Raw genomic sequence first — 27,625 nt, 5'->3', positions numbered from 1 at the left:
TGGACAGTGAAGACTACTGGTGGCTCAGAGGTAAGTTCCTAGAAAAGAACCCTTTTTAGTTTTCTCTCTTACATCAGACTCGAAAGCACTGCAGATAAAATAATTTTTTCCCCACACTGACTTCCTCTGACCTTGGTTTTTAAGGCCTCCCATCATTCTTCAGTTAGCTTCAGGGAGATTTCTTCAGTTTGTAACTTTTGTTCTCTCACTTAGTGATATGAGTCCCTACTCTACCAATTTAGAACTTCTACTCTTTCTGGAAACATCTTGAGCAAATGCAAATTATAAAGGAAGGGAAAAAAATTAACAACAAAACAAAGGGTGCATGTATGTTGTGAAGAGAATGCTAAATATCATATCGAAAAGACAAATGTTAAGGTCATGGGTCTTGTTCTGGTACATTGTACATCTTTCGAAAGCAGCAGTGGAGCTAGCTTTCAGGATCCTACGATCTGTCTGTTGCTCTCTAGAGTAAAACATTCTTGTGATCCTAGGGCCTGATATATCCCATCATGGAGCCATGTTCATGTTCCAGAAAAAGGAGAGATGAAAGCAGTGCCATGCTAAAGACTTTAGGAACATTTTAATGCATATGTTTTAAATCATTATGTAATAATAATATCACAGTCTATTTTACAGGTTAAATGTATGAGAATGTATGAAATAGAAATGGTAGGAAAAAAGTAAACATGGGTCAAGAACATGAATTTTTCCAAAACCTACAGGGCCCAAGGAGGAGGCAGGGAGGGTGATGGGAAGAGCATTGGCTCTGGTATGTTCGTCCCTGTGTTCACCCCAGGAAGGAGTCAAGACACACCCTCTGCCACAGAGGAAATTAGGGGTGGAAGTGTCAAAAATCAAATGTGTGGAGGAAAAAAGTAAAGTTCCTCTTTCCCCCCCAAAATCCCCAATTCTTAAAATGCACACACATTCTTCCCCAGAGCTGGGAACAGTATAGGCTCTGGTATGTTTGTCCCCGTGTTCACCCTGGGAAGGAGTCCAGACACACCCTCTGCCCTGGTCTGGGGTTGGGAGTTTAGTCTGGTCAGTGGAATATGGTGGCTTGAAAGAAAAAAGTCATCTGTTACCTACACAGAGCTGGTCCCCTGGCGGCTGCAGGCAGGTTTTGCCATAGAGGAATTAGGGGTGGAAGTGTCAAAAATCAAATGTGTGGAGGAAAAAATGTAAACAGTTTCCTCCTTCCCCCCCAAAAACCCAAATTCTTGAAAAGCATACACATTCTTCTCTCAAACGTAGAAAAGTCTCACTCTGGATGTGCTTACAAGAAGATCGTCGTCAAAAAACTTTGTCTCTATGATAACATTCCCACTACAAGTAAGAAGAGAGGGCAGAAGAGTAGCGTGTTAGACAATAGATATCATTTCCACAAAGTGGTTTCAATCTGGGTTGGCTAGGCCCGGGCACATGCACCCACCTAGATGTTGGCCTGGGGACATTAAAATCTGTGTTCCTATGGGGTTAGAATTCTAACATGACTTTCAACTTATGTGACTAGGTTTGTCCTCCACAAGTTCAGAAATCAGGAGAGTGCATGTCTTAATCCTTGGTACATTAAGCCCTTAGAGTGCTCTGCACATAGGTGCTAAATACAACTGACTTTCTGATACCCATGGAAACTTGCAGACCTCAGGGGTGGTACCTTTCCCTACAATACCCACGCTAGTGGACATCTGTGGCCTGGCCTGCACCTATTTTCCTCACTTTGGGTAATAGCACTCTGCTCTTCTTTTGGGGAACTACCCCATCTCCAGTCCATGGGTCAGTCAAGTGGCCCCTCCCCAACCTGGCATAGGACAGGGCACAGGATATAATTTGGGTCAATATAATTTGGCTGTTTTTTGAGGAAACTGTCCACGGGTCCCTGCCATGGGCATATATCAAGTTCTCCAAGTCTCAGCCCTACCCTTTCAACCCTGTCTTGTTGGTCAGTCAGTTCCTATGGCTTGCACTGAAAGAAGGCAAAATGATATGCTGGTTTGTGCAGAGTGGACTTTCATTTTTCTTGGTGGGTATCTCAGTGTTTCCAAACCAAACCACTCTTGAACCAAGTTAAGGGAAACAGAGGTACTGATTTTGGGTTCTAAAAAAAATTAGGCCTGGCCAAGAAGTCAAAGGAAGGTTAGTAAAATCTAAAAAATGCCTTTCTATATAGTACACTGGTAAGGAATAGCCAGCAGACAGATTTTTGCTGGCAATTCATTATAAAGTAGGTAATAGGTAAATAAGGAACTCAAGATCTGATGACTGAATATAAAAATACCTAATACAATTAAAAATCTGTTTAAGACTTATAAAGAAAATAACCTCTATTTACAGATTCCATGTGGATTTCATAAGGAACCATTTAAAGAGACATCCAATATTACACAATTATCTTTGTAAATCATTAGTAGGCATTATTACTGAAACCTTTGAAAACTTAGTATCTTTTGAAGAGAAGATGAGAGGTGGGCAATTATTGACAGTGTTTTTAGACAAACTGAGCAAAGGACAAACTATTTCTTGTGCAAGAAGCATAGCTATTAAAATGGTAAACTAGTCTGCAAAATCATAATCAAACATCATACTCTAAAACAAAATTAGGACTTTGCCAGATTCTGTTAAAGGCCATTCGAAAGAGTAGAGTACCAGAAGTTTGGTAGTCAGGAAAGGGGGCAAATTTGCATAGATATAATATATATCATATGCCAGTTTCTCTCTGTATCATCTCATTTTATCCTCACTACACCTCTGTGAAAAGAAATTATTAATTCTATGCTTAGAGAGGAGAAGAATAAGGACCAAAAAAGGTAAAAACATTGTCTGAGATTACACAGCTACTTAGGGTTAATCAGGAATTAAAGGTGTGGAGTTTTTTATTCTTTCCATTCTATCACACTGTCTTTTTCATATGACAAAAGTCAGTGACCTGTAAACTCCAATACCCTGAATACTCTTTCCCCTTATTTTCAACCTAGGTTGCCTGCTGAGTGGGACCATGAGTCCCACCTTCCTGAAATGCCTGCCTCTAGACACACCCCACCATTCCTGCGTCCTGCCCACTCACGTTAGCACGCTGGCTGGCATCATCTGGGACTCGGGTGCTGCCTCTATCAGGGATTGCCAGGTGTTTGTGGAGTTAGGGATCACAAAACCAAACTCGAAGAACCATTCTGAAGGAAGAAGGACAAGCGGGTGAGTGGGCACCCCAGACAGTTTCAGGGTTCCTGATCCCTCCTTTACAGTGATCTTCCTACCCTGAAAACCACCAGTGAAGTCTTGAGAAACCTCCTAGGCCAGAGCATAAGAAAGGACAGGGAAACCTCCTTCGAGCTGCCCTCTGAAGCATACCAGAGGCCTGTTTCCTATGCTCTGGGGTGTAAAGGGCTAGGGCCAGTAGGTAGGTATGTGTAAGAAGCAATGTTTTCTCAGAAGTAGGCTGGATGTACATTATAAACATTAGTACACAACAGGCCTTTCCACTTGGGATTTCAGCTCTAAGAACACATATGTACACTCTTATACTTCATGGTGAAAACTCAACGCAGAGTGGCCTTGCCAGTCAAATCTGTGTGAGACTGTATAGAGGCGCTGTACCAGGCCCTAATCAGCAGCTTCCGCGTGACCGTGTTACAATGCCGTACCAGGGACAAAGCAGGCACACAGCCCAGGCGCACCAGAAACCCTTTTCTTGGGCTCAAAGCCCTGTACTGACAGTTTGTTTTTGTTCTTACTGGGGGTCCCCAATCTTTTAGGGAGTAGGAATCCTATCACAAACAGAATTGGAAGATGAATGTCATCAAAGCAGTGCTTTAGTTTCACTTAGTTTTGCCTTTTGTTCCTGGCACCTTAACCCTGGATTTCAGGCATGTCGGTAGCAGAATACCTTCTAGGCATTGCCCTTTGAAGTAAACTTTTTGTTCCAGGCGGAATTTTTCCATTTGCTCTGCTGAAGAGAAGTTCAATTCTCGAGACACTGCCTTGCACTTGAGGATCTTCTTGGGAACACGGGCTAGTAAAGAAAAAGAAATAGTGAAGCCATTCTAAGTGAAAACCACATGACTACTGTTCTTGGAGTTTCTTCTTAGAGCTGATTTAGAGCACACATTATCTATGCTAAATTTCAGAGAATGCCTTGGTAACAGAACTGCACCTTTAAAATAAAGGCAGAGATCCCCAATTGGTTTAGTGCATTTGACTGAAAGATCTTCAGGGAACACCAGATTAAGTGCATCTGAGGGCCTCACTCTCATCAGGAAGGGGGCTGAATGGGCATCCTCTCTTTAGTCTGTTCTTATTGGTTTTAACCCGTTAGTTTTTCTTTGATTTCAGGGAGATAAAAATGCAAATTTTCTTTTCAGTTGAGATCTTAGTTTAGTTCATATCTTTAGGTATGTTCTAACACTAAAATTTCAGCACAGAGTGGGGTTTTGAAAGTGGAGAAAGAAGGGTAAGATGGGCTAGAAATCTCAGTGACAAGGGGGTTAACATGTTGTACCTCCAGGGCTTGCCCTCTCTTTCGGTCTGTATTAACTTGGCTCCCTGAAACCTAGGCCCTGCTGCCGAATCAAAGTATCGCAGCCCTAGGCAGACAAAAGAGAATACCTTCATGCTCCACTCCAGGGACTGACAGGTCTTCTGTTCCTTGCCAGAGTATCTTCCCTGTCTCAGCATCCCGAAGGTTCATCCAATTTCTGATCAAATATGTTAAGGAAAAGAAGGCACTGAAAGGGAATCCTACTGTACATCCTAGGTGCCTCAGATTTGCTCCTACCAACTCTTGTTTTTACTTTTCAGATAACTGCTGAATATCATGAAAGCAAATAAAAATGTGTAGGGGAATCCAAATGGCATCTAAAGGAAGAAGTAAAGACCCAGAGGAGATACTTTTTCTATAACATAAGGACCCAAAGACAGTACACATTTAGAAACCGCAAGGAAGAGGTGGAAAAAGAACAGTGCAAAATAAAAATGTTAAACAAATCTGACCAGGTGACCTTAAAGACCAAAAGAAACAGGTAAGAGAGGCATCCCAGGAAACATCTCAGGCAGATCCCTTACAGTGAAGATCACAGTCCATAAACTTTACTCACAAGTCCAGAGCTCTCAAGTAGCTTTTTTAGTAACCTGCTCCTAAGTATGAGAAGAGAGCCAAGGATCATCAGAAAGTCAAAAAAGCATTTACTACCAAAGACAGACCAAAACAAATAGAACAAAGCAACTTAGAAGAAAAAAGAGACTATAGACGATACAAACTTTCAAAAAGGAGCATTAAAAGCAAACAAACAAAAAACAATCAGAGACAACATAACCTTTCCAGACACTAAAAATTACATACAATCGAATTTCATATATTTTAGGTGATTTTTTGCAGGCTCAAAGTTACAACTTTTGAGGCTGGGCAATTGATAATCTTTTTCAGTCAGAAAATGTCTTTAAGTATTTTTTATTTTCTAGTTTCTGTACTGTTCATCACATAATAAATGAGTCAATAATATTATTTAAATGGAGAACATTCAGAGAAGAAAAAAGATGCTAGAAAAATATACATCTTGAGAGCAGAACCAAGCGACTCAATGTAAGGTCAGAAGACAAAGTTGAGAAACTCTGTCAGAAAGAAACAGAAAAAGACCACAAGGATATAAGGTAGGAGAGAGAAGATACAAAAACTGGACATCAGTTTAAGAGGTCCAACATCTAACTAACAAGAGTTCAAGAAAGAACAGAAAAAACAAGAAGAGGAAGTCATCAAGCATTAATTCAAGAAACCATCCCAGATTGACAGGGTCCAGCAAGTCCATCCAAGTCACATCATTGTGAACTTGCAGAACATCAAGGTCAAAGAGAAGCTCCCAGAGGGACAACAAGTTGTCACATACAGAGTCAAAATCAGAAAGGGAAAAAAAATAATCAGAATGAATCAGACTTTTCGACAGGGATTCTGCAGGGTAGAAAGAAATGGAGTAACACCTTTAAAATTCTCAGGGAAATGATTCCTAGAACTAAAAAATTACTTTCTCAAGAAACTAATGATAATATGCTCTTTCAAAACAACAAGAAGTTAAAGATGATGACACTGGACTCAGGAAACAAGGGATCTAAAACAAGAAACAGGTGAAGCAGTCTTTGGAGTGAGGTGAAGGAAACCCCAGAACAATAGCTCTTGAACAGGCCTGGAAGGTGACTAGTCTAGGGTCAGGTCAACAGCAGGTCAGAACATTTAGGGAGAGATTTTGTTTTAAGAAGATGAATTCATAAATTCTAATTTGTTTATAAAGAAAGAAGGTTTATACAATTAAGGAATTTGAGGGTTAAAGTAGAAGTACAGAAAAATCAAAGCAAATGGATAAAAAACTAAGACAATATTAATATCAGGGAAAAATCAAAGGTGGTACCGCAAGAAATAAGTAGTCACAGTATACTATAGTTTCATTAAACAGTGTTGACATAGTCATAACAGTAAAAACAGACTATGCATCCAATATAATTCTCCTGAGAGGATGGGGAAGGAGGAGAGAGAGAGAGAGAGAGAGAGAGAGAGAGAGAGAGAGAGAGAGAGAGAGAGAGAGAGAGAGAGAGTGTGTGTGTGTGTGTGTGTGTGTGTGTGTGTGTAGTCAGGCACGAAGTGTTGAGAAAGAACAAAACTCATTTACTGGAGTGGGAAATTAAGACACAGCCACATTTAGAAATAGTAAGATAAATATCAAATAAGTTAGCTACAAAGAATTGAAAATAGTGAAAATAATTCTCTCTGGGGAGTAGAAAATAGGGATGGGTGAACTTGGAACAAACACATTTCTTCATTAGAAGCCAGTGCAACTATGACGCTAAATGAGGTACACATACAACTTTGGTAACAATAAAGACTCCATTTAAAAGGATAGTTCCAATTTTTAAAAAATGGACAAATCATTAAAGGGAAAGAAAATTAATATTATCCATGCATGGAGACTAAGTCTAAAAAAGGTGGTTAATATTTGTAAAGAGACTGAGCTTTGATAAATACAGCTGATACAGTTTACATGTATTGTTTTTTTTCTGCCTAGCAACCAAACCCTCTTCCCAACAGCACCCTGCAGCCTCCCTTCCCCCATGAGAGGCAGTGACGGCTTTGCACCACAGCAACTAGAAGATCCAGATCCTTCTGTACTCGGTTCTGGGGCAGCTGGGGGAAAGCACAAGACCTAGGCTTACCTAGGGTACCTAGTTCTGGGTCCCTGAAGCTGTAGTCACACAAGAACTTGAGTAAAGTCAGCTTTTCAGGGTGAGGCAGTGGGTATGCCAACCTGACCTTTCCCTAGTGCAGAGGTGGCTGCAGTCTTGGTCTTCCAAATTGCCTGTCAATTCTGAAAGGCCCAGAGAGCCTTCAGCTTTTCCCATTGTTTGGGTAGCTTGCAGTGGAGAGCCCTGAACATGGTAGAGCAGCATCATTATGCATGTAATGGCACTACATTTAACCCTCTAGAGAGATTCTTTCTAAGTTATGCTGCTGTGTGAGAAAAGCCACAAATATAACCACAGGTTATCCAGTAACGTGCCTTGAACATGACGGCTGCCCTAACCTCCTGGGCCCCGACCTGTTCGTGCTGTTCTCCGTGAGTGAACCTACCACTGCTCTGAAGTTGTGCTGGTTGTCCACTCTCCTCTCAATGAGCGCAATCTAGCAAACTCTCCTCGTATGCTCACTAGACCGCTACATATTGCTGTTCTACACCCACATGGTTTCTTTCCCCTGCTTTGTATTTCTAAACTCCACTTTTTTTAACAACTAAATTCTAAAACAAGTCAAAAGTATACATACTTGCTTAGGCCATGTCTTACAATTCCAATTAACACACATGTGCTTACCCATTCTGTGTTTTTCTTATATCAAGAGAAAGCGTCTCCAGCTGGAGAAGTAAAACAAGGCACTACTGCTCCAGCCAGTCCACTCTGAGCTCAGATCTAAGTAGAACTGCTGCAGACATTTAAGCCCAAGGCTTTCTGATGACAGAATTCACTCAACCTGCCCCATACATGCTTGCCATTCTTTCTCTACAGATAGTCTCTTACATACCAATTCAGCCACATTGGACTGGACATTCAGCCAGACTTTCTTGATTAAACAAAACTAAAATTACTCCTGAAGTTCAAGGTTCACATACAAGTGGGGCATGCTAGCAAAATTACTGCAAGAAAAGCCTTGGAGAAGGGGCTCCCCTCACAAGCTGTGGATCAGACCTCACAGCTTCCAGGAAAGCATTACTGCCACTGGCCCAGGTCAGCAAAGAAACCTCTGGGATGAGGACTTACTCTTCAGTCTTTTAGGAGGTAAAAAGAAAGAGTCTTAAATTAGAGTGTTCTCTCTAATAGTGAATACTGAATATAAGATTCCTTCATTGTATAGCAAGGGAGAGAAGCTGCTAAAAATACATGGTTTATCTTCCTAATATAAGTATCTCTTCTCTTATAAATAATCAGGTTAAGGACTTAATTTATCTTTTTGGGAAATATAGTAAAAAAAAAAATCTTTGGCCAGTTTAACAATTAGGCATTTCCAGCATGCACCCTAATCTGGAAAACTATCAGTATCTATTATCATGTGCTTCAGATTATAATCCTAACAAAACCTGTAAGATTTTATCTTCAATAAATAATACAAAATTAGAGAAATGCACATGGAACTTCCAGCTAATGATGTCCCTCCAAGTTCTGTAAATTAGAGGTGAAAACAGCTCTTAGTTCATAGTAGAGATGCAGCCATTTGGGAACAGCTTTATAAATCATGAAAATACAAATCCACGATAGCCTATTAGTAAAAAGAAATAAAAATTACTGAGGTTGGTGTCTTAAAATAATAACTGATAAAAGCTTGTCCTCAAAGGAGAAAGCATATTTGGCTAAAAATGCTGGAAGTGGAAAGTAAGCTTTGATGGCTAAATCCTCATCTGGCTGAAAACATTTTTAACAGCTTCTTGCTAACCAGATTTTTCACAGAAGAAGAGCCTGAGTTTTAAGACTCAAGGGTCAAATCACTTCCAGTCTTGAGAGAGGAGAGGATTAGGTGGACAAGCTTTAAGGAGGGGGAACTGGAGGACTATTTATAAATACCACCTTCTGGGTCAGCAAGGTCTTTTCTCATTTAAAAGCTCGCTGGTGATTTATGCACAAGATGAACACAAAGAGACATTCCTTTACAAGGGAAGCCTCTGCTCAGAGGAGAGCTGTCCCTGGTAGTCTCTCCCTTGGAATCTGACAGACAAGAGAGGCACTCTTGCGTGAAAAAGTAAGAGCATCTTAAATATAAGCTTCAGAGCCCAGACAACTGGCTTCAGAGCTAAATCAATAGTTTGTAAAGTGTCAAGCCTTAAGAGAGAAGAAAAAAGGAAGTTAACTAAAATAAACATTATGGAAGAACAAAAGGGACTTGGCTCAACACGGAAGGTTACATCAATCCTCTTCTGTTTAAAGAACAGATATGATGTGGTCTGATTTTGGTGCAGTCCAGTACAGGAGCTGGGGACAGACCCGAGGTACAGAAGAGAGCGGGCAGGTTGGTGGTGGCAGAGTGGGACAAGTAGGCTTGGGGATTGGGAAAAAAAAGTAAATCTCCTTGAGAGATGTGAACACAGGCACAATGATAAAATAGTTTAAAATTATTCTTTTTTTTAACAATCATCTAGAAGCACTTTGGAATGAGTACACTAGCTCTTGGAAATCTTAGTTCTAAATGGAAATCAATTTTATATGTTAAACAGAACAGCTACACTGTACATGCCAGCACCTCACTGGTCAGTTGAGGGAGGAGGAAGAATGAGGGAGACTAGGGGAAGGGATTAGAGTAGGATAGAGGGAATGGGGAAGGAAGAGGGGAAAGAGCAAAGAAACACAGAACCCACACAGACAGAGGGAAAGCAAGAGACACAAGGGAAGAGTGAAGGGAAAATACACACTGAGAAAAAGAGACAAATAGAAATGCCCACATATATAACTCAGAAACAAGACACAGGGCCAGGGCAGAAGGGAACAAAAAAGAAGAGGCTCAGGAAGTTTGGAGATGAGAGTCCAGTTTTTCCTACTTTCATATTATATTATAGAGTTATCTAGGTTAGTGGCCTTCATAGAATGGTTTGCAATTGATAGGTAGAAGAAGACTGTTAAGTCTCTCTGAAAATATTAATTAGCTGATTCATAGTTTTCTGTAAGCTTTTTTCTAAATCCCAGTACTGTTGAGAATGAAAGAGAGTGCTAACTGGATAGCACACTTAAGATGGTTCATGTAAGATACTTAGAATAGTGCCTGGCCATTTGGTAAACATTGTGTTAGTTATTGTTATTATTATTATTACTATTATTTATTCTTATCTACCCTCCTGATGGTTTCCTTGCTTCCATTCTTACCTCTTCCTCAAATTCATTCTCTTCACAGAAGGAAGTAGTTTCATAAAACTGTAAATTAGATGACAATTTACTGGTTTTCCTTTGTCTAAAAAACAAAACACAACAAACCTTTCCACGGTTTACAAGGCTACCAGTTACATGCTCCAGCTGCAAGGACTTCCTCTCTCCTTGTCCACATACTGGAGTATCCTCTGCCTGAGGAGCCTGCCTGTGTGCTCCTGCCCGTGTTCTCCACGCCAACACCTGGCCAACACTGGCCTACCCTAAGCAGACATCTTCCCTGAGAAGAGGCTGGATCCTACTCCTCCTCTGGTGTGTTACTTTCCTGGTCAAAGACCTTCAATGAATGCTCACAAACTGATCCAGGGCTCTCCATATATCTGATCTCAAACTATCACTCATTCAATAAATGCTTATTAAAATCTACTATATGCCAGGTATTGACATCAAAGTCATATATAAAAAATGTGGGCAATATTGTTTCATAAAAAATAATAGGTGGAGGGGGACAATATTTCTAAATTCATATATTGCTTTATAAAATTTATGATCTTAAATATGTATGTGAAAAAATATATGTCTATTCCATCCACATCCCTTTTTAAAAATATTTTTCATTGGGAAGATAAGAGATAACCTTCAATTCAGCGTCACCTTATATTAGGGCATTATTCTGACAATTTGGGGGGTTTCCTCTACTTAAAACCAAAGAACTAACTTATTCATCTTCTTCAAAATAATTCATACTCAAGCTGGATAATTCTCAATGAAACTGAGATAATTCTCTAAAGCTATTACCTCAAATCCTGATTACCAATCTAGGGATGGAAGATATATAACATTTCAATTCTTAACAATTCACTACAAAGGGAACTGGTTTGTCAGGTGTTATTCTATTCTAGTCCTTCAAAGAAAATAAACTTCCAATTGTAGAATAGTTTTAGGCTTAGAGAAAAGTTGTACAATAGTAGTTCTCATACATCCCCACCTAGTTTCTTTTACTAAAAACATCTTACATTTATCGCAACTAATAAGCCAATATTGATCGATCCATTATCATTAACTAAAGTTGACAGTTTACTCAGATTCCCTTAGTTTTAATCTAATGTTCTTTTTCTGACCTAGGATTCCATCCAGGATCTCATGTTATATATAGTTGTCATGTCTCCTGAAGCTCCTCTTGGCTCTAAGAGTTTCTCAGGCTTTCCTTGTTTTTGATGACCTTGACAGTGTTGAGGAGAACTGGTCAGGTTGGGGTTTGTATGATATTTTTCTAACATTAGACTGGGTTGTGGGTTTTTGGGAAGAAGACCACTGAGGTAAAGTGCCATCTTCACCCCATCATGTCAAGGGTACATACCATCAACATGACATCACTGTTGATGTTGACTTTGATCACCTGGCTGAGATAGTGCTTCTCAGGTTTCTCCACTGTAAAGATAATCTTTTCACTCCTTTCCATATTGTACTATTGGAAGGAAGCCACTAGATACAGCCCAAATTAAGGGGTGGGGAATTGTGTTCTACCTCCTTGAGGCAAGAAACTATATGAATAATTAGGGATTGTGCAGAAAAGATTTGTCTCTTTTCCTATTTACTTTTTATTCAATTATTTATTTATATCCATACAATTGGTTTTATTATCAAATGACTGTGCTGACACTTAAATTTTTATTTCCAACGTGAAAATATTTCGACACTAAGCAATCTGCTTAAAAATATTTATTTAAATGCTCACCTGTAAGTCTCAAGGATTCACTTGGATTGTGGGGGAAGACAGAGACCATAGGGTATATCAGTGTAGAGTTACAAGGAAGAGCTGAGAGAGAGGAAAATAAAATTGGCTCAGAGCAGAACATGTGAATTGGAGTCCAGTTTCTACCATATAATAGCTGTGTGATTTTAGATAAGCTATTTAACCTGAGTTTTAGTTTGTAAACTACAATAATACCAAAACCTTAAGGTTATTGCAGGATTGTATGAAATGCCAACAAAAATGTTTTATATAATTAAAAAACATGACGCAAATATAGGACATTATACCATAATTATTCAGAATTGGAAAAGCAAAAAAAATTATGGAAGTAATTTCTTAAGAGCTATTTCAAATTCATTAATAAAAGCACATACTATTTCAAATGCTACATAATCTTCATTAAGGGAAAAGTCACTGAAAGCTTAGTTGTACTAATTAACATTTGACTTTTGGTTTTGTTCACTCAAAACCTTATGGTTCCTAGAAAATATGCTAGCATCCTTCGTGTTGCTCATATGTTAATCTGTGTCCCTTCTCGCATCCTCACCTGTTTTAAGAGTACAGATAAGACCTAATTGTACTTTTATAATTTTTAAATGCTTATCTACTAATATTTGATATACAGAGAACAGAAATTATATATGAGGGGTTTGAGTACCTAAAAATAAATAAAAGGAAGGGATGTCTCCCTTAGTTTTTAGCATTTTAAATAAAACCTAATTTTAATTCCTCCTGGTTTTCTACTTTACCGGTATTTCACACAGAACTCAGGACTGATACTAACTAAAATTAAGAGTTAGGTAGATTTCTTTAAGAAAAATTATTAGAAAATATTTTTCTTCTCTTTCTTTTTTTTCCTCTTGGCACTTTCTGTTCAGCTAGTTTTCTTAAAGCATTTTTTCTTTTACATTGCTGATACAATAGCCTCCCAACTGATTTTTTTTTTGTATCATTGATCTACAATTACATGAGCAACATTATGGTTACTAGACTCTCCCCATCATCAAGTCCCCGCCACTCCGTTACAGTCACTGTCCATCAGTGTAGTTAGATGCTGTAGAGTCACTACTTGTCTTCTCTGTGTTGTCCAGCCTTCCCCGTGTCCCTCCCCCAACATTTTGTCTGCTAATCGTAATGCCCCTTTTTCCCCCTTGTCCCTCCCTTCCCACCCATCCTCCCCAGTCCCTTTCCCTTTGGTAACTGTTAGTCCATTCTTGGGTTCTGTGAGTCTGCTGCTATTTTGTTCCTTCCGTTTTTTTCTTTGTTCTTATACTCCACATATGAGTGAAATCATTTGATACTTGTCTTTTTCCACCTGGCTTATTTCACTGAGCATAATACCCTCTAGCTCCATCCTCCCAACTGATTTTTCTCCTTCGATCTCTAGTCCATTATTTCTCAAAATATGATTTGATGATCTTGTTAAAAATGTTTCTGAGGACTCATCTTGGACCTACTTAGCTCACAATCTCTCCAGGTGAGGCTTGGTAACATTCATTTCTTTTTTTTTTTGAGGGCATCTCTCATATTTATTGATCAAATGGTTGTTAACAACAATAAAACTCTGTATAGGGGAGTCAATGCTCAATGCACAATCATTAATTCACCCCAAGCCTAATTTTCGTCAGTCTCCAATCTTCTGAAGCATAACGAACAAGTTCTTACATGGAGAACAAATTCTTACATAGTGAATAAGTTACATGGTGAACAGTACAAGGGCAGTCATCACAGAAACTTTCGGTTTTGCTCATGCATTATGAACTATAAACAGTCAGTTCAAATATGAATATTTATTTGATTTTTATACTTGATTTATATGTGGATACCACATTTCTCTCTTTATTATTATTATTTTTAATAAAATGCTGAAGTGGTAGGTAGATACAAGATAAAGGTAGAAAACATAGTTTAGTGTTGTAAGAGAGCAAATGTAGATGATCAGGTGTGTGCCTGTAGACTATGTGTTAATCCAAGCTAGACACGGGCAATAAAACATCCACGTATGCAGAAGATTTCTCTCAGAACAGGGGGGGTGAGGTTCTAAGCCTCACCTCTGTTGATCCCCAATTTCTCACCTGATGGCCCCCCTGCGACTGTGCCTGTCTTAGGTTGTTCCTCCCTTGAGGAATCTTACCTGTCTCTGGCTAACCAGTCATCTTCCAGGGCCATACAGGGAAATGTAAAGTTGGTAAGTGAGAGAGAAGCCTTATTGTTTGAAAAGGTTAGCTTTTTACTTTTTTGCATATTTATGCCCTGTGGCTTCTATGCCCAGCATTTGTCTTGAGGTATCTTTACCGCTTGGAAGAATTATGATACTCGGTAAATTTGATATGAGGCACAAATTCTATTTAAGGGTTGTAATTAGGAAGGAAGAAGAAAAGCTACAGAAGTAGCAGGCGGAAGAAAACCTGGGAAGATTGATTATTTCTTTGACATATCTTCTTGCAGAGTAACTTCATCATGTATAGGTTTTAAACTACTAATTAAATTGCACACACACATTAACATAATAGGAGTACAGTTACATAACCAAAGCATACCTGCAATTTTGGTAACATTCATTTTAAAAAGCAATTCTTACGTGCAGTAAAGCTGAAGTACCTACCACTAGTCTAGCCGTTACAACCTAATACACTGTGACTACAGCTATATTCCTAAAATACAAACTGGATCATATCATTGCATCCCCTTCAGAAACCTATGAAAGATTTTTATTGAGTAAAGTCCTAACTTCTTACCTTAGCATTTAAAATTCTTTACACCGTGGCCCTAACATCGCTCTAGTCTTCCTTTCTGTCTCACACTCCTTTACTGTATCTCGCTCTCATCTAGGCACAGTGAATATACTGTGCCCTTATGCACCACTATGCTCTCTGGTCAGCTGGGACACTCAGTTGAGGTCTCTCATGAGAGAAACAGCAAAATCAAAAGTTCAGTTGCTTTTGGAGACCCAATCAAGTGTTATGATTACCACAAGAGCAAAGTGAGACAAACTGATTAAAGGAGTTAGGAAGAAACCGTTCTTTAGTTTAGAGGACCCCTGTGGAGGCAACCATGACAGAGAAAATGGGAGTAACAAAGACATGGTAATTACAGTGGGCAGAGGCTGGCTACAACTGCCCCAGATGTACCCCCAATTACAGAGCAAAGCCATCTATATATTGCCCCAAGAAAATCTATATAAAATACATCAAGTCTGACATAGCTGAGAGAAATGCCATTTGTTTTTTTTTTTCATTTTATTATCATTAATCTACAATTACATGAAGAACATTATGGTTACTAGACTCCCCCCTTCACCAAGTCCCCCCCCGACAAACCCCATTACAGTCACTGTCCATCAGCGTAGTAAGATGCTGTAGACTCACTACTTGTCTTCTCTGGGTTGCACAGCCCTCCCCATGCCCACCCCACATTATACATGCTAATCGTAAGGCCCTCTTTCTTTTTCCCTGCCCTTATCCCTCCCTTCCCACTCCTTGCCATTTGTTTTTTTATGTAATGCCACAAATGCTGTACAGTAAAATTTACTACAAAGAATGTCAGAGTTTCTCATCGTGTGATGAGACTAATAAGATGGCAACCAAGCAGAACTGTTAAGTACCCTATGCAAAGTCACACAGGTGAGAAGTAGCCGTCAGCACTTGGAGTGGTGGTCAGATTCTGAAGCTCAAGCTCCTTCAACTATCCACACACACACCCCTGCCCTCTCCACCACCTTATTCTTGGCTCTGCAATTACCTTTCTTAGCCTTTCCTCCAAAGATTAAAATTCACCTTTACTTCTATTACAACTTTAAAAATTACTGTATTTTTTTCCCTTAATGAAATAAAAAGACAACCTAGTTGTATAAAGACCGAGAAAACTAACTCTTAAGTGCTTCTATAAACACCAAACCCATGGCAATTCTGATTTCAGTCAGACTCACACTGTAGGCAAACCTGAGTGCTTATGAGATTCACCAACAAAGCTTTTAATCCTTTCTCAACCATTAGCAGTTTAGGCCTCCCTTCATTTGCTCATTCTTGTATAACCTGAGTTTTCTGGTCTTTGAGTGACATAGTGCTGCAGGTGAATATTTAGTCCTCCTTCTGATTCTTACAAAAAATTGGTCCAGCTTTTAAACTGAAAAATAAAATTGATCTGGGGAGATCCAAAGGATAGGCCTACTTTTGCATACCTGAGGCCCCTTGGATTTCTTTCATTATAAATTCTCTTCAGTGATGATTTGGGCCTGGGTTGCTCATTACTCTAATACACAGTAGTTTCCTTCAAGAAGGATTCCAGCAGGGTCTGTTGGGTTTCACCAGATTACTCTGTGCAGCAGCTTCTGCATGTCAACTCTGGTGTCACTGGTTTCATCTCACTGAAGGCAGAGGTGTTCTTTAAACAGAGGGGCAGAGTTACCAGGACATACATTTGTACCTCCTGGCTAAAAGAGACACTATAATCCCACATCTCTGAACTAATCAGCACCTAAAAGTCAGCTTCCACTTGCCAAATGGCCCCTCCTCAATGCCTATTTCTTGTCTTCCTCTGCCTGATTTTCTACTACTTGTTTTCCATTACACTTGTTTATTCTGACCCCTCATAGTGCTTTTAGCGGGCACTGTGTGTGCTAGTTACTGTCTCCCTAATTTGATTAGAAGCTTCTTGAGGACAGAGGTGTTTCATCTCATTAAGTTGACAGCAAAAGCAGGAAACTCTTTGGCTGTGAGTTCCTGGCATGTGGTCACATCAATCAGTAACTTCTGGGGTACCAAAGGTACTTAGCAAAGATTTAATTTCTTCTGGGTAATATGGCTAAGAAGGACAAACAAAGGAGAAATTGCTTACCAACTGTTAGGTTTGGGGTACCCTATATAAGGATAGTCAATATTTATAGGGAACATTTTCTTATGAAGGATTTTCATTTTAGAATTATGTTTGAATTAAGGCAAAAAAGGGGCTAATTTCTTAATCAGTATTTTGTTTTATTCTACTTTGTAAAAAGTCCAAATTACTTTTTCTCTTTTTCATGGCACTTATTAACAGGTATCTCAAGTTATTATACAGTTCTTATTTATCTAGAACTTGGTTCTTATTTTCAGTCTATTTAAAAAATAATCAGATTCTAGGAATAATCCTTGCCTATTTTAAGGACAGTTTAGAATTATAAACTTTGGAAAATGGAGTCTGTTAATGATGTTCCCAAAGTCAAATTAGGGGTACTTTCCTAAAGCTACACCATAGAAACAAGGATCGTTAGCTCAATTAGCATGAAACTTGATCAGCTGCAAAAGACTTATTAAAAATAATAATTATCATAAATAAAGAGAAGATTCTCCTTTATATTTGCATATTATTTTTAGAGATTTGCTAGCTTTTAAAAATAAATGAGTACATCTGTTTGCTGGTCATTTGAATAAACACTTTTAACTAGAAAAGGTACCACATATGAGATCCTATGAGATGCCTTAAGAGCACACATTGTTTTATGCAGGTGAATTTAATTTTAGCAATTTAAAAGTTATGTGAAAATGCATTTTTTGGTAAATTACACTATTTAAAAAACTCTGTAAGAGGCTTCACCCTCCGCAAGCTGTGTGGGTGTGTTAGGGGCCGGGTATGGAAAGCCTTTAAAAAGAAAAAGCTCTGTAAGAATTTACTGTTTTAAAGGTACCAAATGATTTATCTTATAAATGGAATAAATCTATCATACTAATGTTTAAAGCCCCAATTTGAGAGTTCTAAGTGAATTTCTGATTACTGTGATTTCTTTAGGCAGGGCACATTCATAATAAGTCTCTGTTGTGATAGAGAAGAATTCCAGCCATATTAGAAAACAACTTCTAAAGATTATATCCTATTGAGATATAATCACATTCCAGATACTGAACCATCTAAAAAGCCAGAACTTAAGGTCATACCACTGTTACATACTTTTCCCTACAGCACCTCTCTTGAAAAGACCTCTCTCTTGAAAAAAAATTCCTTTGATGTCTTCAAAAAATTAAATGTCCCCCTTTTTTTGAAAGTCAATGAAGGTGAACAAGTGGGACAAATCAAACTAAAAAGCTTCTGTACTGCAAAGGACACCATCAGAAGAGCAAAAAGGCATCCTACAGTATGACAGAATATATTCATGAATGACATATCCGATAAGGGTTGAATGGAAAATATATAAAGAGCTCACACACCTCAACAAACAAAAAACAAATAATCCAATTAAAAAATGGGCAGAGGAGCTGAACAGACAATTCTCCAAAGAAGAAATTCAGATGGCCAACAGGCACATGAAAAGATTCTCCGCATTGCTAATCATCAGAGAAATGCAAATTAAACCACAATGAGATAACACCTCACACCAGTTAGGATGGCCTACATCCAAAAGACACACAACAAATGTTGGCAAAGATGTGGAGAAAGGGGAACCCTCCTACACTGCTGGTGGGAATGTAAATTAGTTCAACCACTGTGGAAAGCAGTATGGAGGTTCCTCAAAAAACTAAAAACAGAAATACCATTTGACCCAGGAATTCCACTCCTAGGAATTTACCCTAAGAATGCAGGAGCCCAGTTTCAAAAAGACATATGCACCCCTATGTTTATTGCAGCACTATTTACAATAGCCAAAAAATGGAAGCAACCTAAGTGTCCAGCAGTAGATAAATGGATAAAGATGATGTGGTACATATACACAATGGAATACTATTCAGCCATAAGAAGAAAACAAATCCTACCATTTGCAACAATATGGATGGAGCTAGAGGGTATTATGCTCAGTGAATTAAACCAGGTGGAGAAGGACAAGTACCAAATGATTTCCCTCATTTGTGGAGTATAACAACAAAGCAAAAACTGAAGGAACAGGACAGCAGCAGACTCACAGAACCCAAGAATGGACTAACAGTTACCAAAGGGAAAGGGACTGGGCAGGGTGGGGGGGAAGGGAGAGACAAAGGGATTAAGGGGCATTATGAGTAGCACATATAATGTAGGGGGCAGTCACGGGGAAGGCAGTATAGCACAGAGAAGACAAATAGTGACTCTATAGCATCTTACTACGCTGATGGACAGTGACTGTAATGGGGTATGTGGTGGGGACCTGATAACGGGGGGAGTCTAGTAACCACAATGTTGCTCATGTAATTGTATATTAATGATATAAAAAAAAAAAAGTCAATGAACTTGAAATGCATCACTGTCATATCAATGGCACCTTATAATAAGCATACACTTTCAATATTGTCTTAAGCGAGGGCCAAGACCCTTCAGGCAGCACTGACCAAGAGAACCTGAAATTCTATGCTGAATTGCTGGCTGCTGTCAATTTGTTCCTGTCACATTATTTTCCTTTGTCTCAGTCAGAAGCCACAGGGGAGGGCTACAGGGTTTGCTTTTGACTTGTAACAACAGCAGAGGCTACAGATTCCCTCCCCTGCCTAACGTGACTTCTGACTCCTCCCCTGGAAGCAGGGCAAAACTGGAGACAGAACTACCAAACAGAACGAGTAATGTGCTACTCCATGACACTTTGGGAACATGAAAATGTCTGTCACAGGAAGGAACACAGGGAAACTCTGTAGAGCTAGCTTTGACAAGAAAGTCCACTAGATTCCTTGGCACTCTGTGTTTCTTAGCTGAAGTTCTTATTTCTTTTAATTCATATCATAGTCTGACTGTAAATAAGGTAGCTGAAAAGCTGCTGGTTCCATGACTGTTTTGCGTGGTTATTACCAAATGAACTCTAAGGGTTATTCGAGAATGTATGTTATCCAGGTAAGACAGTAGTTAACTGTATTGTATCAGTGCTCATTTCTTGGTGTCGATAATACACGATGGCTATGCAAGATATTATCATTAAGGGACACTGGATGAAGGTACATAGAAACTCTCTGTACCATTTTTACAACTTTTTATGAGCTAAAATTATTTCAAAATGAAGTTAAAAAAATGGACAAAGACACCCATATGTATATCCACACTATTAATTTCAGGACAACACTTAAGACTCCAAGGCTATGCTTTTACTTATCGCCTTCAATATTCCACTGTTGTTTTACTTTATGTTTAAACCTTATCAGTTAGTACTTTTCTTTAGTAATATCAGAGTAAGTCATATTTCAGCAATATAACAAAAAGTTCAGTAGGAAAACAAGGCACAGAGAGGCCCGGAGTATAGTCCAAGTGAAACTGAAGAGAAACTGTTGAAAGGGCCAGGAGGTGGATGTTCTGTTCCTCTTCTGACTTGGGGTTTATTCCTCACCCTTAGAATGACAAGATCGCGAGTGGGACAAAGATGAGTTAGAGCTAATAGTTGTGGGAAAGCTGTTGAGTTGTAAACAGCTGCTGGTGGTTTTGAAACTGGGTAACTAGAAAAGTAATGGTACTTAATAAAAATTAAGGAATTCAAGAAAGAAAATTGATTTTATTTTAAAGACGAGGGTAGGAGTACCAGCCTGAAGGAGGATGCTAATGGGGAGGTTCTTCAACAACTTCAAGGATGAAATAAAAAAATTAAGTTAATGTAGAACATGCAGGTGGTAGTTGGGGAACATACACTAAAGTATCCTTGAAGCTACAATCATTAGTGTGGTACTAGCATAAAACTGGCAGATGGATATACTAGAAAACCTAGCTGTGACTCTAGCATATATTAAGACTTTTCTATAAGCCAAATTCCAAATCAGGGAATAAAAATGGTCAATTATCTCACACTGCTTACTATAATATGCAGGTTTCCCCGATATCCGAAAGTAGAGCATTCTTATGAAATCTTTCATATACTGAAACAGCATAAATCGAAGAGGCAATTACCACTAATTTATATGGAAAAAATTCTTAGCTTTCCTATGTCTACGAAGCAACTTCTCTTAGGATTTTCTGATACCTTAGGACACACCTTGCTAATGGATATGTGAAATAAATCAAGAGAAAGCACAGATGAGTACACAGTTCGAAGCTCTGGTGGCTTGATGCTGCGACACTAAGTGGGGTTCCTGGGGAAGGGGCTTAGCAGGCCCCTCTTGCTGCTCAAGGTGTGCACTGCCTCTATGACAGCTCTCTGCAAAACTAATGCCAAAGCTATTTTCTTCTTTTTGTAAAAGGGAAAATCTTCCTTAGATTTCTTTTGGTTAGCTGAAATAGGTACTAAGATAGGTCTTTCCTAAAAGCAAAAAGGTGCAATGCAAACTTTTGCAAAGTGGTGGATACCTGTACTCTGACTGGCCTCAAGAGTTAGATATAATGCAAATATGGATGAATATTTATATGACCTAAGGCTGAGGAAGGCCTCTCTATGCAGAAAAGCAAAAGAAGAACTCGTAAAAAGACTAAACTATATATAATTTCATAGAAAAATTTCAGGACCTGAGTGGTTTCAGCAAGAGGGAGAGAGGACTAGGATTGGGAACAGAGAAAAAAAGAGACTAGTTTAATCTGTGGAGTGTAAGAACAAAGAAAAAAAAAACTGATTGAACAAAACAGCAGCAGACTCACAGAACCCAAGAATGGACTAACAGTTACCAAAGGGAAAGGGACTGGGGAGAATGGGTGGGAAGGGAGGGATAAGGGGAAAAAAAGGGGCATTACATTAGCACACATAATGTAGGGGGGGGCACGGGGAGGGCTGTATAACACAGAGAAGACAAGTAGTGATTCTATAACATCTCACTATGCTGTTGGATACTGACTGTAATGGGGTGAGGGGGACTTGACGATAGGGGGAGTCTAGTAACCATAATGTTGCTCATGTAATTGTAGATTAATGATACCCCCCCCCGAAAAAAAGAGACTAGTTTGTCCAAAATAGATAAAGAACTCACACACCTCAACAACCAAAAAGCAAATAACCCTATTAAAAAATGGGCGGAGGAAGTTTGAAAAAGACAGATGCACCCCTATGTCTATCACTGCACTATTTACAAAAGCCAAGATATGGAAGCAACCTAAATGTCCATCAGTAGATGAATGGATAAAGAAGATGTGGTACATATACACAATGGAGTATTACTCAGCCATAAAAAAAAAACAGATCTTACCATTCACAACAACATATATGGAGCTGGAGGATATTATGCTCAGTGAAATAAGACAGGCGGAGAAAGACAAGTACCAAATGATTTCACTCATATGTGGAGTATAAGAACGAAGGAAAACTGAAGGAACAAAACAGCAGCAGAATCACAGAACCCAAGAATGGACTAACAGTTACCAAAGGGAAAGGGACTGGGGAGGATGGGTGGGAAGGGAGGCATAAGGGCTGGGAAAAAGAAATGGGGCATTACGATTAGCATGTATAGTGTGGGGGTGGGCACGGGGAGGGCTGTGCAACACAGTGAAGACAAGTAGTGATTTTACAGCATCTTACTATGCTGATAGACAGTGACTATGAAGGGGTATGTGGGGGGGACTTGGTGAAGTGGGGAGCCTAGTAAACATAATGTTCTTCATGTAATTGTTGATTAATGAGACCCAAAAAAAAATCACTAAAAAAAAATGGGCGGAGGATATGAACAGACAATTCTCCAAGAAGAAATTCAGATGGCGAACAGGCACATGAAAAGATGCTCCATATCATTAATTATCAGGGAAATGCAATTAAAAACCACAACCTCACATCAGTTAGGATGGCCAGTATCAAAAAGTCTAAGAACAACAAATGATGGCGAGGATGTGGAGAAAGGGAACCCTCCTACACTGCTGGTGGGAACGTAAGCTAATTCAACCATTGTGGAAAGGAATATGGAGGTTTCTCAAAAAACTAAAAATAGAAATACAAATGACCCAGGAATTCCACTCCTAGGAATTTACTCAAAGAATATAATTTCTCAGATTCAAAAAGATATATGCACCCCTATGTTTATTGCAGCACTATTTACAATAGCCAAGATATGGAAGCAACCTAAGTGTCCAGCAGTAGATGAATGGATAAAGAACATGTGATATATATACACAATGGAATACTATTCAGCCATAAGAAAGAAACAAATCCTGCCATTTGCAACAACATATATGGAGCTGGAGGATATTATGCTCAGTGAAGTAAGCCTGGAGGAGAAAGACAAGTACCAAATGATTTCCCTCATTTGTGGAGTATAACAATGAAGCAAAACTGAATGAACAACAGCAACAGACTCACAGACTCCAAGAGGGGACTAGTGGTTACCAAAGGGGAGGGGTGTGGGAGGGCAGGTGGGGAGGGAGGGAGAAGGGTATTGAGGGGTATTAAGATTGGCACACATGGTGTGGGGGGGATCATGGGGAAGACAGTGTAGCCCAGAGAAGGCAAACAGTGTCTCTGTGGCATCTTACTATACTGATGGGCAGTGACTGCAATGGGGTATGGGGCGGGATACGATAATATGGGTGAATGTAGTAACCACATTGTTTTTTCATGTGAAACCTTCATAAGAGTGTATATCAGTAATACCTTAATAAAAAAAGAGATTCGTTTATTCAACTTGTTTTAAGTTATTACAAGGAGAGTATATTTGTGTATTAACTGAGTGAATTAAATTTAATTTAAAAAGTATTTCAAAAAGTAAAGACATTTAACACCTTTTGTGCCTTAAAATTATCATAAAGTTAGTAAGTCAATTGAAAAACTACAAAAATATTTATAAAATGACAAGCAAAGGGAAAAGGTCTTCACTATGTAAGTAGTACTTATGTAAGAAAAAGATAACATGCCTCAAAAGAACTCTAGGAAGACACTAGGGGGAAGTGCAAATTTTCACCGTCAAACTGGCTCCCTGAGCCTGCCCCTAGAGTAGGTGGGAGAGGAAGAGCTCTCTTCCCAGGGAAGCCGCCTCCTTGAGGGATGGTTAGGTTTCAGTGACGCAGGCACATGGGAGTGAGGCACTCGAAGGGGATTTGGTTCCGAATGGAAAGGGCTTTCTGACACAGTGGTGTTGGGGAGAACTGAACGGAGTCTAAAGCAAAGGGATGAGACCACTAGAAAACACTGGTGCTTGGAGAAGCCTGTATTTTAGGAGGTACAGAAAGTTTACAGGAAGGAGAGTCATGGAGTCATTTATAGCCTATTCTCAAGGTTTCCAAATTTGACAAATTTTTTTGCTCAAACTTGCCCGAGGACTTTGTCTCTTCGGGCACTGACCTTCATTATAACCTCCCCTAACCTTCCTTTCCAATCAGTCACCAAGCCTTGCTATTTCTTCCACTGACATGCAGTTTCATGTTTTTTTTCCATCCAGACTGCATGCTACTGCCAGACTATTGTTTCTAAAATACCTCTTGGATCGTATCATCTCCTTGTTCAGAAATCTTTCACTTACTGATCAAGTGTAGAAACCCTCTTCTGACATCCTTAACTCTGACGTGTCTCCAGTTCACTTCAAAAAACATCTGCTGCAGATAAGATGGTCCAGTTACTGACCTATCCCTATTTGTGACACTGTCCCCTGAGACTTTTTAAAATTTTTTCCTAAGCCCAATTTCCTACCAGAAATACCCTTTTATTTTTCCTTTTCCATATTCCAGTATTCTTGCCTATTCAGTTTCACTCCCTCTCCTCCCATCAGTACACACTGTGGTTAAAGGACAGGTGTGGAGTCCAACAGCCCTGGTTATAAGCATGGCTCTGCGATTTAATAGTTTTACAACTTTGGGATTAGTTTCTTAAGGCTTTTTACCTCAACTACAAAATGTAGTGAGTACTTACACGACTTTTTCAAAGATGCAATGAGAATTAATGTATTTGAACTAATATAGTACCTGGAGCACAGTAAGTACTCACTAGGTTAGTAGTATTATTGCTCAAATGCACGATTTTCTGAATATAAAATCTCTATTTCTAGCTGGTAATAGCTTGTGTGCACTGTTACCTTATCTCCTACATTTAAACTTTTTATATTTAGGTTTTGTTTTGTTTCCTCAAACTTTATATACTTCATCTCATTAACAGCTGGTGTGCCAAGCCTTGAACTAGGTGCTTTATAGACTCAAAATCCCTGAGTTAGGTATTGCTACCTCTATTACTTAACTTTCTGGATGGGAAAACAAAGTTTTGGAGATATTAAAAAACCTATGTAATATTAAACAGCTAGTAAATACAGCTGACCCTTGAACATGAGGGTTTGGGGCACTGAGTCCCTGGGCAGTTGAAAATCCACATATAACCTTTGACTCCCCCCAAATTTAACAGTCTACTGTTGACCAGAAGCCTTACTGATAACATGAACAGTCGATTAACATATATTTTCTGTTACATGTATTATATGCTGTATTCTTCAAATAAAGTAAGCTAGAGAAAATATTTTTTTCAAATTGTCAGAAATCTAAAAAAAAAAATATTTTCCAATGTATTAAAAAAATCCGCATATAAGTGGACCTGCTCAGTTCAAACCTGTATCGCTCAAGGGTCAACTGTAGTGGAGTGAAGATGCAGGTGATTTTTTAGATTAGCTTATTTTTAAGAGTGGAAATTGCCTAGCATTTTTACGACTGATCATTGGGCAGTGCTAATCAGCCAGTTCTGCCATTCCTCCCTTACCTGGAGATTCCCCCCAGGGAGAACTGAGCACTGTCAGTAGATCTGGCTTCAACATCACTCCCCAAGCAGCCAGAGCCTACTGTTTCCTCTAGGGACTGCACTTATGCTTTAACTTTCAGACAGAAAGCATATTAGAAGCCCTGTGGTTTTTATAACAAGAGAGGAAGATCATTTCCAGAGTCAGAAATCATGCCATCAGGGATCAAGAACAAAAACCACATTTCCATCAACAAAAAGCATCCTTTATTCTCCTTTAGTTTTCCGAGGAAAAAAGAGGCTCTTAATAGAAAGAACCAAGCCTCGTGAGTACAGAAGAGGCCAACTTTCCCCAAAGGTAACATTTAAAAGAGTCTGAGTCTTAAGGATCAAGAAGACAAAACCCTAAAGGGCATGGGAAAGACAGACCCACCATTTATTTTTCACTCTGAACTATTATATGAGAGTGCAACTACATACAGCTAGAAGGAACACAAAAACGAACCATTATATTAACTGATATTGTAATTATGTTTACAAATAGATATCCAGTGGAATCATCACACATTCAGGTCTCTTTAGGAGCCTATAGTTTCTAGACTGAAAAGGTATGGCCTAAACCTGCAAATTTTGTCTTGCTCACTCTCAAACTGTTTTGGCTGATAACATTTAAAGAATTCCAAAACAGCCAAACAAAAGAAACCAACAGCCATAAAACAAAACAGAACAACAAAAATCAAACTTCTCATGTCCGGGAAAGTTAAAGGCTTAAAGGATACAAAAATAACAGGTTCATCTACTTAGGAAATAAACATGCTTTCCCTGCTCCACTGTCACTAACTGCCCAGGATATTTTAGAGGTCAGGAGGGGAATGAATACACATCCCCATAGGTAGCGGTCCAGCCCACTGTCAACCTTTAGAAACCCTGGATATGTCTCTAACTCCCTGAATTGAGAGACTGGAATTATTGGGTGAATAATATGGGTTCTGAGATTTCCCCCTTTGTTTGTCCACTTGTCAAATCCTCCCCAGCGGCTCTTTAGTTGTGAAGGGAGGGCAAAGAACTACTTTCTTTACAATGTTTTTTGTTTTTCTCTACCATAGGTCAAAAAAGAATCACATGGACTGGACAAATTAATATTGTTAAGATGACAATACTCCCCAAATTCATCTACAGATTCAACTTAATCCTTATCAAAATACCAGCTGGCTTTTTTGCAGAAATTGACAAACTAATCCTAAAATTCATATGGAAATCAAGGGACTCAGAGTAGCCAAACAATTTTGAGAAAGAGAACAAAGTTGGGCAACTCACACTTCCTAATTTCAAAACTTACTACAAAGCTATAGTAATCAAGATAGTGTGGTACTGCCATTATGACAGACATACAGGTCAATGGAATAGAATTAAGAGTCCATAATTAAATCTCACATTTATGCCTAATGATTTTTGACAAGGGTGATTTTGACAAGACAATCCAATTGAAGAAAGAAAAGAATAGTCTTTGAACAAATGGTACTAGGACAATGGGATATCTACAAGCAAAAAAATAAATAAATAAAGTTGGACAGCACCCCCCCCAACTCTCATATGATACATAAAAATTAACTCAAAATGTAAATGTAATTCAAGATCTAAAAGTAAGAGCTAAAATTATAAAACTCTTAGAAAAAATAGAAGCGTAATTCTGTCACCTTGGTTAGGTTACAACCTTCTTAGATATAACAACAACAACACAAGTTACAAAAGAAAAAATTAATTTTGACTTCATCAAAATTAAAAACCCTTATGCTTCAAAGGACACTATCAAAAAGACAACTCACAGGATGGGAGAAAATATTTGCAAATCACAGACCTTATAAGGAAGTTGCATCCAGAATATATAAAGAACTCTTACAATTCGGTAAGACAAATAACCCAGTTAATAAATGGGCAAGTTGGAACAGTCATTTCTCTAAAAAGGATATACAAATAGCCAATAAACACACGAAAAGGTGCTCAACATCATTAGTCAT

The 27,625-nt window shown here is 38.8% G+C and overlaps 1 protein-coding gene and 1 long non-coding RNA gene across 2 annotated transcripts in view; both read right to left on the bottom strand.

Annotated features, from left to right (window-relative positions):
- Positions 1-568: 568 nt before the first annotated feature.
- PDE6D (phosphodiesterase 6D) overlaps positions 569-27,625 on the bottom strand; it is a 46,414-nt gene continuing 19,357 nt past the window's right edge. The window contains exons 2-5 of the mRNA XM_036912244.2: positions 4,606-4,694; positions 3,887-4,012; positions 3,068-3,173; positions 569-1,329 (exon numbers count right to left, since the gene is read on the bottom strand). Coding sequence (XP_036768139.1) covers positions 1,248-1,329; positions 3,068-3,173; positions 3,887-4,012; positions 4,606-4,694 — 403 coding nt within the window. The 3' untranslated portion in view covers positions 569-1,247. The remainder of the gene's footprint in view (positions 1,330-3,067; positions 3,174-3,886; positions 4,013-4,605; positions 4,695-27,625) is intronic.
- Positions 6,758-27,625, bottom strand: part of LOC118925897 (uncharacterized) — a 39,934-nt gene continuing 19,066 nt past the window's right edge. Inside the window, exons 2-3 of the long non-coding RNA XR_005030233.2 lie at positions 12,119-12,199; positions 6,758-10,465 (exon numbers count right to left, since the gene is read on the bottom strand). This is a non-coding gene — a long non-coding RNA (uncharacterized LOC118925897). The remainder of the gene's footprint in view (positions 10,466-12,118; positions 12,200-27,625) is intronic.

Source organism: Manis pentadactyla, chromosome 6 (assembly GCF_030020395.1).
Source record: "Manis pentadactyla isolate mManPen7 chromosome 6, mManPen7.hap1, whole genome shotgun sequence".
In the NCBI taxonomy this organism is placed as follows: domain Eukaryota; kingdom Metazoa; phylum Chordata; class Mammalia; order Pholidota; family Manidae; genus Manis; species Manis pentadactyla.
Note: the sequence above shows the minus strand (reverse complement) of the source record. Positions and strands in the feature narration are given on the sequence as shown.